This window comes from Tachypleus tridentatus, chromosome 2 (genome assembly GCF_004210375.1).
Source record: "Tachypleus tridentatus isolate NWPU-2018 chromosome 2, ASM421037v1, whole genome shotgun sequence".
Lineage (NCBI taxonomy): Eukaryota > Metazoa > Arthropoda > Merostomata > Xiphosura > Limulidae > Tachypleus > Tachypleus tridentatus.
In genome coordinates, this window is record NC_134826.1 from 8,157,003 (window position 1) to 8,174,292 (window position 17,290).

At 33.9% G+C, this 17,290-nt stretch overlaps 1 protein-coding gene across 1 annotated transcript; it reads left to right on the forward strand.

Annotated features, from left to right (window-relative positions):
* The first annotated feature begins 4,057 nt into the window (after positions 1-4,057).
* LOC143237683 (uncharacterized) lies at positions 4,058-12,154 on the forward strand. The gene is made up of 3 exons (XM_076477200.1): positions 4,058-4,316; positions 8,498-8,784; positions 12,103-12,154. Exons 1-2 carry the CDS (start codon positions 4,217-4,219, stop codon positions 8,602-8,604), a joined length of 207 nt encoding a protein of 68 aa, XP_076333315.1. The 5' UTR covers positions 4,058-4,216; the 3' UTR covers positions 8,605-8,784; positions 12,103-12,154.
* The last annotated feature ends 5,136 nt before the right edge of the window (positions 12,155-17,290 follow it).

Consider the following 17,290-nt stretch of genomic DNA (forward strand, 5'->3'; position numbering starts at 1 on the left):
TGTACTTCTGTTTAGCGTGAAGATGACCTTAGAAAGGTCGAAGCGATTTGTTTTCTGCTTATCAATGGAAGTCTTAATATCCATATGAGCTGATTTAAGTCTGTTCTTTCGTATTTGTGAAAAAGAAATGGAAGTATAAATACTTTCACTTGACTGACATCGAAATCTAATATCACTTTTTAAGTCAGTGTCATAAAATGACATGTTTATATTTAAATAGTCTTCAGAACATTAGTCTGATTACATATGGATTTGTTTTTTAATCTTCATTAATTCTCTTCTATCGTATTTCTGTAGATTATTCTCAGTATGACAGTGACGTTTCTATGCTACATTCCTAGATCGGTTATTTCCAATGATTCTATGCTTCCTTCAGTATTTGTGGGATCTACAATTAATACAGTTGATTGATGGTTCGTAACTCTGGGTTCTTTTTTTTAATTCAGAGAGAGAGCTGACCTTGCTACAGCTATTTTTTGTTGGAGTTTTTGTTTTGTCTAAAGGACGCTTGACTTTCTTTAATAAAATTACCATAAAGCAGCCTGGAAGGAAAACAAATTAAATATGGAACCTATAACATGTGATACAACATTAAAAATACAATAACAAAAAATCTGCTGTTGGGAGAATAAGAAACCAAGGATGTTCCATACATCCAGGCCCAGTAAAATCGGGTCTAAAAAAATCGATACAGCAAGATGTCAAGTAACGTTATTTTGTTGTTATGAGTTGCTTGTAATTCGAGGTTTTAGAAATGCCTGTTATAGCTTTGTTCATTTGTCTTTAACTTAATTGTTACGGTTATATGTTGTACTATATATACGAGGGCTGTTCAAAATAGGAGGACTGACGTCATAAAACAAAATGTACTTTATTTAGAAGTTACAGGTCTGGGACCCCTTCAAAGTACTCTCCTCCCAACACACACTTATCCCCGGTGTTTCAACTTGTTGAAACAGTCCTGCAGGCTGCCTTCTTTGTAATGTCCTCCAGCTGGCATTTGCTCCTGAATCTCAAATCGTCTTCGTTTCAAGGGTCTTTTTTGAGTTTGGGGAACAAGAAAAAAATCGCAAGGAGCAAGGTCAGGTGAGTAGGGGTGAGGAAGAACAGTGATCGAGTGTTTGGCCAAAACTCACGAGTTCTGAGGCACAAATTTCGCAGCAACGCGGTGCATCTTCAATTTTCGGTCAAAATCTCGTAACAAGATCCAACTGATATCCCAAACTCTTCAGCAAGCTTCCTGACAGCCAGACGTCGATGGGCCCGCACCAGGGTGTTGATTTTGTCGACGTGTGGGTCGTCAGTTGACGTGGAAGGACGTCCAGGACGCTCATCATCTTCAATGGACTGTCGACCATCCTTAAAACGTTCATGCCACTTGAAACATGCCACACGCTTCATAGCAACATCACCGTAAGCCGCGTTAAGCATAGCAAAAGTTTCAGTCGCAGATTTTCCAAGTTTAACACAAAATTTCACAGTGAGTCGTTGCTCCTTCAGGTCATTCATTCTGAAATCCGCCAAACGAAAAAATCGCACTTCACTTAAAACCGCGTAGCTAATACACAAATGAAGATATCTGCAATCGGGAAATGGCGTCGTAATCAGCTGATCTGTGCAAACCTAGCGACACCAAGCGGATTCCCCTGGAACCAACTGGAACCGCGCAATTCAAACAGTCCGCGTATTTTTTGAACAGACCTCGTATAATTCCAGTCACATTATAATGCCCCACAGATGAAAGGGCGAACTGGGATTCGAACCCGTGACCTTCGGATTACGAGTCGAACGAAATTGCACACCAAGAAAAAAACAAAAGACTGGAGCACTCATCAACTGGTAAAACATATCACTGTAACAGAAGTCGTAACTGCTATTAACAACACAAAAAACAAAGCCCCTGGAGAAGATGGTATTCAAGCTATCCTCCTAAAACAGGGCACTCAGAGATTATATGAACACCTAACAGCGTTATTTAATCTCTCACTATCAGCTGGATATATCCCCGTTTCTTGGAAGGAAGCAATAATATTAATGTTCCAGAAAGAAGGAGAAAGCCAGCGAATAAACCAAACAACTACCGCTTGATTAGCTTAACCAGTTGTATTGGCAAAGTATTAGAGAGGATAATTAGTAATCGTCTGTCAGTTTACTTAGAGGAAAATTCAAAATTACCAGAAATTCAAAACAGTTTCGAAAAACCGCCAAACTACAGACCACCTGATTCGACTTACAGAATCAATTACCGACAGCTTCAACAAAAGAATGCACTGTAGCTTGCTTTCTCGACATTGAGAAAGCATTTGACACAGTGTGTGCATAACGGCTTACGACATAGATTGCTTGAAATGGCATTACCCCAGGAAACTATTTGCTGGCTGTCCAACTTCCTGGATAACAGAATGTGTAAAGTAAATGTAAATGGGGCCCACTCAGGGTCCTTTTCACCCGAAGCAGGAGTCCCGCAGAAGGGGTTGTTAGCCCTATATTATTTATCATGTACGTGAGTAATATGCCTCTGTCGGACCTAAATTTAGGTTATGCATCACAGTTCGCTGACGATGTAGCAGTCTGGAAAAGTGCCCCCACTCCGTCAATAGCAGCAACGAACCTACAACCAGTCCTAAATAACATCGAAGAATACTGCCAGAAATACAGAATCAAAATTAATATTCCAAAAACCCAAGTCATAGTATTCAGCAGACTGAATAAGCTGAAAAAAGATCCACCAAAACTCTATATGAATGGATCACTTTTACTGACTGCTACTTCTGCTAAATTTCTGGGTCTAACCTATGACTCAAAATTAACGTGGCTACCACATATTAAAATATGTACTGATACGAATCTGGAAAGAGCAAACTATGCAAGAAGTCTTTCAGGTAAAATCAAGGAACATCACCAGACAACATACTTAAAATCTACAAAACGTACATTAGACCAACAATAGAATATGCATCACCTGCCTGGATTAACATAGCACCCACACATGTGTACAGAAACTTCAACGTATACAAAATTCTGTACTAACTTCAGCATACAAAGTACCACGTAGCACCTCAACCACATTCATGCACAAGTATGCAAACATAGATACAATAGCTGAAAGACTCTTGCATAATTCTCTAAAATATTTCAATAAGAATTGGCATAAAAATGACTTAATGTGTGATCTCGACAGATATCACGTACATGAGGTAAATGGTCCTAAATACCTCTCCCCTTTTAACATATATTTAAGAAATGTAACACAAGCTGGCCACTATGCACTAGACACTTAGTCCTTGTTTCTTTTTATTTGTATAATTATTATTTTCTTTTTTTTAATCATTATTATTATTTTTTTATTTTTTTTAATTATTATTCAAGTATTGAATAATAATTATTATTATTACTTTCTTTCTGTGTGAGTGTTTGTGTTACTACAAGTAGTAGTAGCATTCTCTCAATCGAGAAAAAGGAGAAAAATACAAAAAAAATATATATATATATATGAAAATACAAAAAAAAAATAAATGAAAAAAAAACAAAAAACTTCTTGTTCGTCCATCCATGGACTGTGCCCTGAAATGGACCTGAGTATGATGTTATACTTTTACTCTGGCCCAAAGCTTTAAAAAAAAAAACCCAAAAAAAAAACCCCTAAAGACAGACGCTATAATCGTTCGGGAGGGAGGAAGAGGTCAAATGTACCTGACCCTCCTGGGTATTTAACAACATCAATACCCAAATACTCACACAGTCAAACTTGGAACAGACCTCGTAATCTTAGGTCGTTTGCTTGCTATACATCTTACCTGTAGAGTACAGAAAAGAATGTTTGGTAATAGAAATATTTAAATGTTTTTTTAGTAATTTTATACCTTTGTTCTGTTAGTACAATATTTGACCTTTAAAAGAAATTACTTTTAAATAAATATTAATGTCTTAGAGAAAGTGAATTCACCAAAGTTATTATGTATTTCTTAGTATATATTGGGTTGGGTTGATAAGATTCGTTTTGTTTTATGATGGTTTTTAAGATTTGTTTCATTGTGTAGCCGCAAGGTGGCCAATACTTTGTGTATTTATTGAGTGCTAGTGGAGGAGACGTGTTCGTTGTGTGGCATTATAATATTTTAATTGTGTTTATTGGACAGGATTTAATATTATAATTATACATAGTTTCTTATACAAATAACAGAATATCTGGTTGTGTTTCATACAAGACAAGAAAATGGTTGATATCTCGGGGAGTGGAAGTGACGGACCTATTGAACATGGATTTAGTAACTGGGTGTTTGTTTTTCCTACCATTATCACAGCTACTTTAGTAGGTAGGTTTACGTTATTTGAAGATTAGTGTTGACATATAACACAAAATTTATAGGGTTAGCTGTAAATTAAGATGATATAGTTAAGTTTTGAAAAACCCTCAATATTCCAAAATCTTAATTTAAACAAAGTAAAATGACATGATTTTAATTCACAGTATTTTATAACATTTAGAATAACATTGTTGTTAATATAGAAATGAAAACAGTTATTTGAACTCAAGTTTATAAAATTATGTTTTAGTTAAAAAAATTGTTGTGATATAAGGATTGTTTATTCAACTTCAAAGCATTGATTAGTTTCTTTGAGTGTGATGGGCTAAATTAGCCCATTGTGCTTAATAAGTTATTTGGATTTTGTTCCTTTCAAGTTTCTAACTTTGATATCCCTAGATTTCATAAGCTTAACTTGTTACAAATATTGAACTACACTTAAAAAATGTGTACTTATGTAGCTTATAATCTGCTGTTCTTAACTCTGGCTTTATTATTAGTTAGAAACAAGTTTTATTACTTGATGAGGAGAAACTCACTTGAAATAAAAAATTTATCTCGGAACAGCTGGTATGGGTATTATGCTTTTATCAATAAAAGTGTTTATGTTCATACCAGATGTTCTGAGACACAAGTTTTAATGCTGTTTAACTTGTAGAATGCTATGTATGTTAGGCCTATCAAATTATTAATATTTCTTCTAAACCTCTATACATTAAGGCCTAACAAGCAGTTTAGCACTAACTGAAGGAAGGTTTGTATGTGGACTGTAGCAACTTGTATAAACATTAGTGGTTTTAAAACATTTCTATTTCTACAGATGTCACTGTGGGGAAACTTTAGTGTATTATAAAAATAAAACATAATTCATCATTGAGTCACACATAAAAACACCAGTAACTACATTATGTAACCAATAGATATATAGAACATGGAATTTTAATCATAATTAGAGACTAATATGCTACTATAATTTGAGGTTTTTCAAAGTTTCAACAAATACACCATAAAATTTGAAGACCACTCTTTGTATATAAATATATATGTAAAAGCGGCTCATTTGGGTTCGGAAAATATTTTCACGTAGAGGAGCGAACAAAGTTTTGACCTTCCGGTCATCGTCAGGTTCACTATTTAGACCAGTTTGACAATATCTATTAAGGATGTTTGTAATAGTATTTAATACTATATAATTTTTCAGAGTACCGTAGCTCTACTCTGAGCCTCATGATTATACCATCCTTATGTAAGATGATGGATCAGTTTCTTGATGTAGCTGGATTGTTACTATTATCAGTAGGTTTCTAAGTTGAAAAGCTGCTCTGAAAACTTACTGTTGCAAATGAACATACTTATCGGTCAGAACAGTTTAAACAGTATAGAAGTAAAATAGAAAGACCAACATTAATAAGCAGTCCTCGCATTGCCTCCATCCATGTAATTTCATAAGAGTATTAGAATGATAATGGTATTCAAGGCAGAGAAAGAGGGTGTGAAGTGGAACTTGTATGATTATGAGGAAGTTGTATTGAGACATACTAAATTGTAGCTCTATAATACATAGGAGAGACAGTTTTCCTGTATGTCTGCTTATTCACAACAACACAAACTTTACAGATAAGTTTTGAGCAAGTGAACTCTATTTCTTGACATGATATGTGCATCTCTGTGGTTTATGTGAATTAGAACTATTACTAACAATTTGTTGTAATATTTACATATGCAGACAGTGTCTTCAGGTTCAGAGCTTCACACTCATTATGTTGCAAATTGTCTGTCCCTACAAAACTTGCAAGAAAAGCACAATCCTGAATCTCTGTGTTCCAGTCTGTTTTCACAAGGTGTCTTCATATAGTTTTATCTTGATTGGTTTTAACAAAAACAAATTAAAGGTCTAAATCTTTAATTTTGTAAATTTGTTTTACACTTGTTAACTTGCAAGGAAAGCCTACATTTCATATTTTTCTGCTACAGTTTGTTGGATTTATCATAAAATGTCTTTGAACAAAATCTCATTTTGATTGGTTGAAAGATAAGTAAACTTCAATGTATTTTTATTGTTTGACTTTTGACCTCCTAATGTCATAATATGGTATAAAATGGTATTTTTATTGTTTGACTTTTGACCTCTAATGTCATAATATGGTATAAAATGGTATTTTTATTGTTTGACTTTGACCCCTAATATCATAATATGGTATAAAATGGTATTTTTATTGTTTGACTTTTGACCTCCTAATGTCATAATATGGTATAAAATGGTATTTTTATTGTTTGACTTTTGACTTCCTAATGTCATAATATGGTATAAAATGGTATTTTTATTGTTTGACTCTTGACCTCCTAATGTCATAATATGGTATAAAATGGTATTTTTATTGTTTGACTCTTGACCTCTAATGCCATAATATGGTATAAAATGGTATTTTATTGTTTGACTTTTGACTTCCTAATGTCATAATATGGTATAAAATGGTATTTTTATTGTTTGACTTTGACCTCTAATGCCATAATATGGTATAAAATGGTATTTTATTGTTTGACTTTTGACTTCCTAATGTCATAATATGGTATAAAATGGTATTTTTATTGTTTGACTTTTGACTTCCTAATGTCATAATATGGTATAAAATGGTAGTTTCTGGCATATTAGAACCAGATATATCTTTTCCCCAGTTGTAATTGTTAGAAAAAACAAAAAATACATCTCTGACACAATGGAAGGAGACAACAATTTGGATATTGATCACTACAAGTTTAGTTTACTGCTATAGATTCTTTTTTTTTTTTTCATGGCTGAAAAGGGAATTCTGTTCTCTATTCTATAATCCAGAATGTGACTCTTCATGTAAATATATATAACATTTCTACTGATTAGAAAACTACTGTTACACAATTGGACAAATGGTGACTGGACAAAATTCATCCTACCTAAGATAATTTTAACTCTCATTGCATAGTTATATAAAGTTAATCCTTACGTTATACACGTATTGTATGTTAATATAATAAGGAATCCATAATGAAAATAGGGTTTGAGCTACCTCTTTCAAGGTACACAAAGTGAAGTTTATTACTTTTTGTCTTTTAATACAGAAATATTCTAAATTGTTGTACTTTAAAACTTCAATATTGTTAACTTACGAGGCTGATTATAGTTTATTTGACACAATGTTTAAAACAGAAATCTTTAATAGCCTTTGTGTATCTGCCCTATAAACAGTTAAGATCAAATTATTTTTTATTTAAATCAATTTCTTCTCTACAGAAGCCCCCACCACCATAGGCACAGCGGTATGTTTGTGGATTCACATCGCAAGAAACTGGGTTTTGATACCGTGACGGACAGAGCACATATAGCCCATTCTGTAGCTTTGTGATTAAGTTCAAACAAACAAATCTTTACAGGAATGTATATTGAGTTATAGCTACTTATGTTTTATCCTGTTTCCAGTCGCATTTTGTTGTGGGGAACAGGAAAAAATGGAGAAGTTACCGAAATGTCAAATTTTATAATTCATTGGTTAGTTGTCTGTTTCAATGAAGAAACTATATGCACATCGTATGTCACTGGATTCAGTGTGAAAACCATCATCAAAGTATGTAGATATCCCTGTGCATATAAATTGGTTCTTACCAACTTTTGTATGGTAATCATTGATTTGGTATCGCTTTTCATCCTTCAAGCCTAGCTTAGCCTGGTGGTGAGGGCGTTCGACTCGTAATATGTGGGTTGTAGGGATCGAAACCAGATACTAAACATGCTCGCTTTTTCAGCCTTCAGAGCTATCGTAACTTGATGTTCAATTAGTAACTTAGTAGTCCGAGATGGCGGTAGGGACAGCGAACCAGTCGATTTCCCTTTGGTTTGCTACACTTTAAAATTCGGGACAGTGACATATAATGATATTTTAACTAAAGCGTATTTATCGCTTACAAAAATTACATTTGTAAAGAGAAAAATACCAAATTTATATAATATTTTAACTGTATAATTCACGTTTGAGCTGTAAGTGGAAATAAAACTTTAACATTAGTGAAGTAAGTTTGTGAAACAACGCCACAAGATATTCCGTGAAATTATGACCGAGTTCTATCTAATCGTAACAATGTAGGTAAAGTAACTGAAAACCTGGTATTAGGCAGACGTAATCAGTTTTAAAAAAACAAAAAACTGCTGCGTGTTCCAGGTGTCAACGTTCCCGTTCAGGGTCTGCTCGTAGCCACGTGGAACTTGTCTTGCTACGAAGTTCTAGTCTGTTTCATGGAAATTGTAGTGCAGCACGTGGTGGTTTGAGGTGTATTTCTTAACGTTCCGTAATGGCAGAGATTTTGAACTTGTTGAGTGTATTTAATGCGGACAGTGATGAGTTGCCCGATGCTACAGCCAATATAACAGATAGTTCGATACCCCCCACCCCAAAGTTGAAACTCACCGGTCTCTTCCTTTTGTTGTTACTGCCTGTGGGAGTCATAGGTAAGTGACCATATGGAACAGTAGGGTCCACAGTTCTAGAATAAACAGGACACAGAAATTGTTCAGCCGTAAACAGTAATTATGGCTTTATTTTTAATGTAAAAATAACTTTTTAAGTGTCAACCAAATATTGATTTAAGAATAACGTTAAATCTAATGTTTACTAAACCACTGCTAAACCTTTAAATATATATTAAAACTAATGTTTACTAAACCACTGCTAAACCTTTAAATATATATTAAATGTAATGTTTACTAAACCACTGCTAAACCTTTAAATATATATTAAATGTAATGTTTACTAAACCACTGCTAAACCTTTAAATATATATTAAATGTAATGTTTACTATATCACTTCTAAACCTTTAAATATATATTAAATCTAATGTTTACTAAACCACTGCTAAATCTTAAAATATATATTAAATCTAATGTTTACCAAGCCACTGCTAAACCTTTAAATATATATTAAATGTAATGTTTACCAAACCACTGCTAAACCTTTAAATATATATTAAATGTAATGTTTACCAAACCACTGCTAAACCTTTAAATATATATTAAATCTAATGTTTACCAAACCACTGCTAAACCTTTAAATATATATTAAATCTAATGTTTACCAAACCACTGCTAAACCTTTAAATATATATTAAATCTAGTGTTTATTAAACCACTGCTAAACCTTTAAATATATTTTCAAGAACGAATAACTTTTAATATAGATCTGGAATTTTTTTTTTATCGGGTAATGAAAGAACTACTTTCTAGTGCTCTTGTATACAATAGCGTGTGTGTAATGTGGTGTTATAATATACGTATGTGTGTATGTTAAATCGTGAACGTTTGTTAACAAAGAGAGCATTACGGCAGGTCATTTTATCTGCACTTGCGATTGGTTTTAATGTGGACTATTTTTTACCAAGTTATCACAGTTAACTAGAATGAAGGCCGCCCGTGCTGACGAGTTTGTTAAGCCTCACCTGCGTACCTTTAGTATAGGCTTCTTAACCTATTTTGTCTCATTACAACTAAACTTTACTCCAGTTCCAGGCCACCATTTCTACAAGTCATGGAGTTTACTTTTCGTGAGTTGTCAAGTATCAAACTGTAGACTGTAGTGATCACTGTTGTTAAAAATAGACACTTACAGTCTGTATTTCATTAAGTGTTATCACTGATCGAACCTGTTCTTTTGAGCACGTACACCTCGGAGGTTTATGTTACCGCCCTCTTATCTTTGTGTAACTTAATCTGGAACTTTTTTCTTAGGTTGTCTAAAGAAAATTAGGATGAATTCAATAAAAAATAACATCTTAGGATCATGCTCTAATTGTGAAGTAAGCCTACAACGATATAACCGCTTTTGAAATGCGTGATATATGGGAGTGGTGTTTAGGGTGCTCAACTGGCAAATCGTGGATCACGGCATTGAAACTCGACGCAGAACATGCTCGCCATTTTACTTTTATTGGCGTTATAATGTTTCGGTCAATTCAACTGTTTTTGGTAAGAGTAGCCCAAGAATTGGCGGTGGGTGCTGCTAGCCGGTTTCTTGTGTATGATCGACAGTTCAGATAACCTTTTGTAGTTTTGGTGTATATGTTCACTTCAAGAAAAATGATAAAGAACCAGAAAGTTGACCCATAATATTTTTCTAAGCATTATATATGTCTTGCGGCCAGTCTTCATTGGTAGAATGTTAACACACGTGTGATATTAAAATACGCGCCAAATACAATAATGTTAGATAAATTCAGTGTTAATTTTATGTATACATTTTGTGACAAAAGGTTTGAGTTTGCACAGTCACTGGTCCAGCGTAACTTTGATAGTTGGTGTGGCGCACTTGAAACCCGAGGACACATGGTTCGCATCCCGTTTTTGCAAAATCGAGCTCTACATTTCGAGGCCGCGGGTGAGCTACTTAAGTGACGACCAGCTTCAGTAGTTGATCAGAGTTGACGATTGGTGCTGTTGATTAGCTAACTTCCTTCTATAACTTGATAATTAGGGATTGCTATTGTAGATGGCTCTGTGTATTTTTGTGCGAACTTCCACAAAGTATTTGGTGTTTTTCCGTAATTTCCAATAGCCGTTAGCTAATTTATACCATTAGAACTTGTACCCAGTGTTATGCATTAATACAGGATATGTCCTCAGTCAAAAGTGAGGTAGTGTTCTTGGATGGCAGGGCAAAGAACAAGAAATCGCAGTTTTTGTTTAGTGTTCCTTGCATTGTTGTAAAGTTTCGGATGCGCTGTACCCCAAATGTACTATCTATATGATGACAAAGTACTTCAGTTATGAGTTGTCAAAGAGTTCAGGGTCTCGGGTTCGAGACCTTGATGTTCTGATCTGACAGAAGCCTTCTTCCACAGCTTTCATCAGCATCATCTTTGGACTTGATAGATGGATTTGTTTCAACAAGCACTATAAAAAAGAGTACATCGTGATCTCAGCTGCGCGTGTTGCTAGTCGAACAATGATGGTGGATGGTGACATGGTGAAGATAAGAAAATTTCCAGTTACGGCCATTGTGGACTGGAGCTATCTGCTGAAGATCTGCTTGAAGAACAGATGCAATGGAGGACAAAGAAGATAAAGGAAAGGGTTACTAAGTAAGGATTTCTGATGGTCAATCATAACCTGGCCAGTTCTTGTCCCATTTGGAAAGTGTAAGTCGTACTCTTCGTATCTTATCGTGTGCCACATCATTTAAGTTTCACCAAACTCGGAAGTTTTGAGTCTGATTCCTGCCACTGAAGCAACTGTTTAAGAGAAAATGTCCTGTATGAATGTTGTCTCTTGGACAAGTCATCATCCAAGTATACAAGACTGGGCTGTTGTTCTGAACATTGAAGTTTCATTGACCTTTTTAGTGCAGAAACCTGACTTTGGAGCATCCATATACTCAGAACTGGTGTACTAAGTTTACCACTACATATAAGATAATACTTGAGGTTATTTTTAAGACATTGTAATTTTTTTTATGAAAATGACGAAGTTGCGAAAGAATGTTGACTTTAAAAGAACTTTTATGAAAGAAACACAGTTGTCATAAAGTCGGAAAACTTAGAAACTGTTGGGTAAAATGTGTCTGTTCTCTTTTAAAATATTCCAAACGTACACGTGTTTCCAGGTTGTTTTGCTAGTATCAATAGATTCTGTATTTGGAGAAACCGGAAGATGGACATTTGTGCTGGTGAATATAATACTTCGTAAGAATATCTAATACCTATAATATATACATACCTTTTAAGGTGTTGTTTTTTTTTTTCAATAATAAATTAACATGTTTTGATTATTTTGCACAGGTTTTTTTGCTTACAAGCTAGTCAGCAACATGCGAGAAAAGGAACGACTGAAGAAGACAAGAAAAATTAAAACTTCAAAGAAAGAGAAAGAAACAAAGAAGAAAGTAATGATAAATATATAATTTGTATCAAAAAAAGCTTCAGTTTATATTTCCAACCGTAAGCAGGAAGTTGACGACTTTATTTCTTACGGGTGACAAAGCGAGTCTTCACATGATCGTTTATAGTAACTCTCCGTACACATTCATAATTTGATCATTGGAACTGGTAAATTGTTCTTACCACTTACCTTCAGTTACATAGCATAGCGATGCATTTATTTACCGGAAGAAAACTTCTTGTACCCACTTAATTCTTCAGTTACATAGCATGCTGATGCAATACGGAACACGCTTCGGTTACATGTACCCACTTATTTACGGTTACATAGAATAGCGATGCATTGATTTTTACCGGAAGAAAACTCCTTGTACCACTTACCATCAGTTACATAGAATAGTTGATGCATTTATTTACCGGAAGAAAACTCCTTGTACCACTTACCTTTAATGCCATGTAGAATAGCGATGCATTTTATTTACCGGAAGAAAACTCCTTGTACCACTTACCTTAGTTCCTTCAAAGCCACTACATAGAATTGAATGCTTACGGATTTATTTCCACTGGAAGAAAACTCCTTGTACCACTTACCTTCAGTTACATAGAATAGCGATGCATTTATTTACCGGGAAGAAATTGCCTTGTACCACTTACCCATCAGTTACATAGAATAGCGATGCATTTATTTTACCGGAAGAAAACTCCTTAAAACGTTCCATTCTCACCATCTGGGTTACATAGAATAGCGATGCATTTATTTACCGGAAGAAAACCCTAAAATTCACCTTACCACTCACCTTCAGTTACATAGAATAGCGATGCATTTATTTACCGGAAGAAAACTCCTTGTACCACTTACCTTCAGTTACATAGAATAGCGATGCATTTTATTTACCGGAAGAAAAAACCTTGTACCACTTACCTTCAGTTACATAGAATAGCGATGCATTTATTTACCGGAAGAAAACTCCTTGTACCACTTGCATCTTTAGTTATATATAGAATAGCGGATGTGGCCAGGATTTACCGGAAGAGCACCACTCCCCATAGAATAGCGATGCATTTATTTCACCGAATTCCTTGTACCACCTCTACCACCTCTCAGTTACATGGAATTGAAGGATGCATTTATTTACCGGAAGAAAACTCCTTGCACCCACTTACCTTCAGCCATATAGAATAGCGATGCATTTATTTACCGGAAGAACTCTTGTACCACTTACCTTCAGTTACATAGAATAGCGATGCATTTATTTACCGGAAGAAAACTCCTTGTACCACTTACCTTCAGTTACATAGAATAGCGATGCATTTATTTACCGGAAGAAAACTCCTTGTACCACTTACCTTCAGTTACATAGAATAGCGATGCATTTATTTACCGGAAGAAAACTCCTTGGGAAATAGCCTTATTTTTAATTGAATATATAAACATTCCATTTAGAGATTTAATGTATATTTTAATTTCGTTTTGTGTGTTACTGAAATGGCTTGATATTTTAGGCTCTCGAGTGTTCAGTTGCATGTTTGAAACGTGTCACAGAAATGTAACATTAAAACTGCAAATTTACCAGAGTTTAGAATGATTTTATCTTCTGTTCGAAAGTGCAAGATAGTTGTATATTTACAATTTTTTCAGAGACAATAGTCGACAAGTTTGTAAAACATTTAAACTAATTTATATTGTCTGATTCAGATTTTATGCAAAATGATCAAATTCGAAGCGTTTTACTAAATATTATAATTGCAAGTAATGTTTTTCATGATTTAAAGTTAGGACTAAGAATCGGTGTGAACTAAATATGAAATTTATTCCATGTTTTCTTCGTAATGTATTTAAACCCATTAAATTGGGTCTACTTTCTTTAACTCCATTTCTACTGGCATGAGTCTTGTTTGGTAACTAAAATAATTTCGTTTAGCAAATAATGACATTATTTTTTATTATGTTTACCACCTGGTGGTCGTAAACATTAAACTCCATATTGTGTGACCTTTCTCATGTTTTGGGTCTCGGGCTGTATGAAACGTAGAAACGACTCTCACTTGTAAACGTAGTTCTGGAATATTTAGCTCTGTATAACAATAAACGTGGTCATCTTGTTGGTATAATCAATCCTGTAATTTTGTACGCAATTAAGAGGGTTTTCTCTTATTTTTTTGGGATGTATCAGTTTTTTAATAACAGTTACGTAACTGATTTTACATCTGATTGTAACTAGGCCATCACTGCCCTGATTGTGTTGAGTTTGATTAGCAGTGTAATTCTTTCGCTGTATTTTGCAGTAAAATCTCACTTAATTTTAACTGTTTTAAATATATTTAATTTAGTATTTGTACATACTTTATAAGAATTCAGTGTATAAGATAACTGCGGTATTTAAGTTTCATAAAAGCGACAGACTATTTCGATAACAATTAGGCCTAACTTTCTGTGTTACCATGCAACAAAATAAAAACACACACTTAATTAACATTAACAAACACTTGGACATAAATTGGTGAAAATATATTTTTCCAATCGTTGTCCGTACTTCGTTGTTGTTAATGTGAAACAACGTTCAGAGATAAGAGTAAGCCTAAAATATTAAGGTTGTTTAAGATCCAATTGAGAGTTCGAAGAAAGTTATGTAACTCATTCATCTGGATTCAGGTCCAGTCAAACACACACAATACACGGTGTTTCTATTATTATTTCTCTGGTTTTGTGTGGCTTATTTTTCTTTATAGAGCCGACTTTTAGATGAAAATAGAAATAATTATCTGACTATCAAAAGTCTACATGCAACTGTTTCTAAATATTTATAAAATGTCTTTGTTAAAAAAAAATGTTTCAGGCAGAGTTTACTCAATAAAGATTTCTCGATTTTTTGTGAAGAAAATTTGAGATGGTTTTATTTCAAATCATCATCTAAAGTTTGAAATATGCTTATTTGAAATATTGTTTGTAGATTTTGTGACGTGAAAATGTCACCTTCAAATTTAGTAATACACAATTTCAAGAACTTCAATAGTTACTGTGTTTTAGTTTTGTAACATTACGATTTTTTAAGCTTTGTATTTTTAATCACTGAGACAGCTTCACGCACCAAGACTAAATAAAATGAGTGTACTTCTCCGAAGCAGGCAAAATTAAGCTCGATTCTTAAGCTTCTGTTGGTGGTTTATATCTCGTGGTATTTATCAGCAGTCTTACATCGCAAACACATTCGTTAGAAATCTGTATCTAAAATCAGTGACTGTAAGTATCAGACTTGACGTAATTGTATTCGACAGTTTCTTAAAGAAGGAAAAAAATATGTTGCATCTAGTGTTTTGAACTATAAATTAAAAGTTTAGATTTATTTTGGGTGACTTCTCAACCTCTAGTGTGCAGTCTTAGATCTCTGTGTGATTGGAGAGTTTAAACTGACCTCGTATACTAAATGGATTAAAAAAAAGCAACAAGGATGAGTGGCGTGCTTTGGACGTAACAACCTTGTGATAGAACATTTTAAAATAAAAACAATTACGCTGCAGGACTGTTGTGAGTGTGCAAAGTCGTCAGATAGAACGCGACCAAATATGAAGGCGTGGATTGCGAGTCCTCAGTGGGGACCAAAATCGTGTTAATGTAACGTCCTCAACTTATGTATGTATACTAAGAGAATTCGTCTTGTACTAAACGTTAACCCTATTTCAAAACCATCGAGTTGTTTGGTACCTTCCCCTATCAGTAATGATGGCAATCATTTTTATTTGCAGTTAGCCAAACAAATATACATGGGTGTGAGGTAGTTTTAAAAAAATATAGTTTGTTTAAAATAAGATCTTCAGAAGATAACGGAATTATAAAATAGTAAAACTAAAAGTTTACTAATACCGACTTAGAAATCTTTTTTGCACCTCCCTAATTATCGTTCACATTGTCGTCAATAGATGACACTACATGCATAAAACAGGATCCTAAGTATGAAAGAGAACAACAATATATACTAAGTTTTAAAAGTTGTCCTTGAAATATTAGTGCAGGGTTTAATTTAGACTACGCATGTGCAGCTAAATAAATATTTTAACTGTTCAAAATGATGTAATAAATAGCGGTTATACTCGTTAATATTTTGTCGTTTTACTTAAATTTTAGTTTTTCTTGTGAAATGTGTTTTTATATTGTCGCTTCAGTTATAAGGATGTTAGAAAATGCACAGAAGTATTGTTTTGGTGTTTAACATTTTCATTAATCATTGTTAAAAATAATATCGTTTTCAACAAGTTAAAAAATCCACAAACTAAAACTTTACTGCCCTCTTCTGGCAACTTGTGAAAATAACTTACACAGGCAGTGCAAAGAATGGTTGTGGTCAGACAAGTAGTAACTATATCTCAATAGTGACGTTTGTTCTGAAGTTTTACGGTATCGTTAACCTGGTTTTGCAGAAGAATTTTACCTTCTAATTTTAATAAAGTGGTGAAATAATGTAGTTTGATTATTGGTTGGTTCTCGCAAATTACATTCACTGTTAGTAACGTCTCTCACTATGCAACATTTGACTGATGAAGTAGGTCTTGATCACGAGAAACCCATTTGAAATAAAAATTTATCTCAGGACGGCGGCTGGAATGGATATTAAAACATTTATTGTTAAGTGTTAATACCCATACCAACCGTTCTGAGATGCAGAATCCTTTACAATATTCTATTTAAGGATATATGTCACCGATTGTTTACGATCTTTGTTTGCTAGGATGAAAGCTTTTGCGTTTTATTTCTTCATTATGATTTACAAACATGTTAGGGTTACTTGTACATTTTATCGCAAAGTAATACTTGTATGTAAGAAAATTACCCCAAAATTCGTTTTGTAATGTGCTTGCATGTTGGGAAAACTCAGAATGCGAGTTACTTTCATTGTCTTTACTAGAATCATCCGAGTTTGCGCATTTTTAAAAGATAAAAGTAAGTCTTACAAGTTGAAAGGTACGGTTTAGAAGAACAACCAATACAAGGAGACGAACAGTATAAGAAATGTATTTCTACATCTAAACAATCTCTTTGGTATTTCAAGCAATAGGTTGACTGAGGAAACAATACATGTTATCTTTATAAATA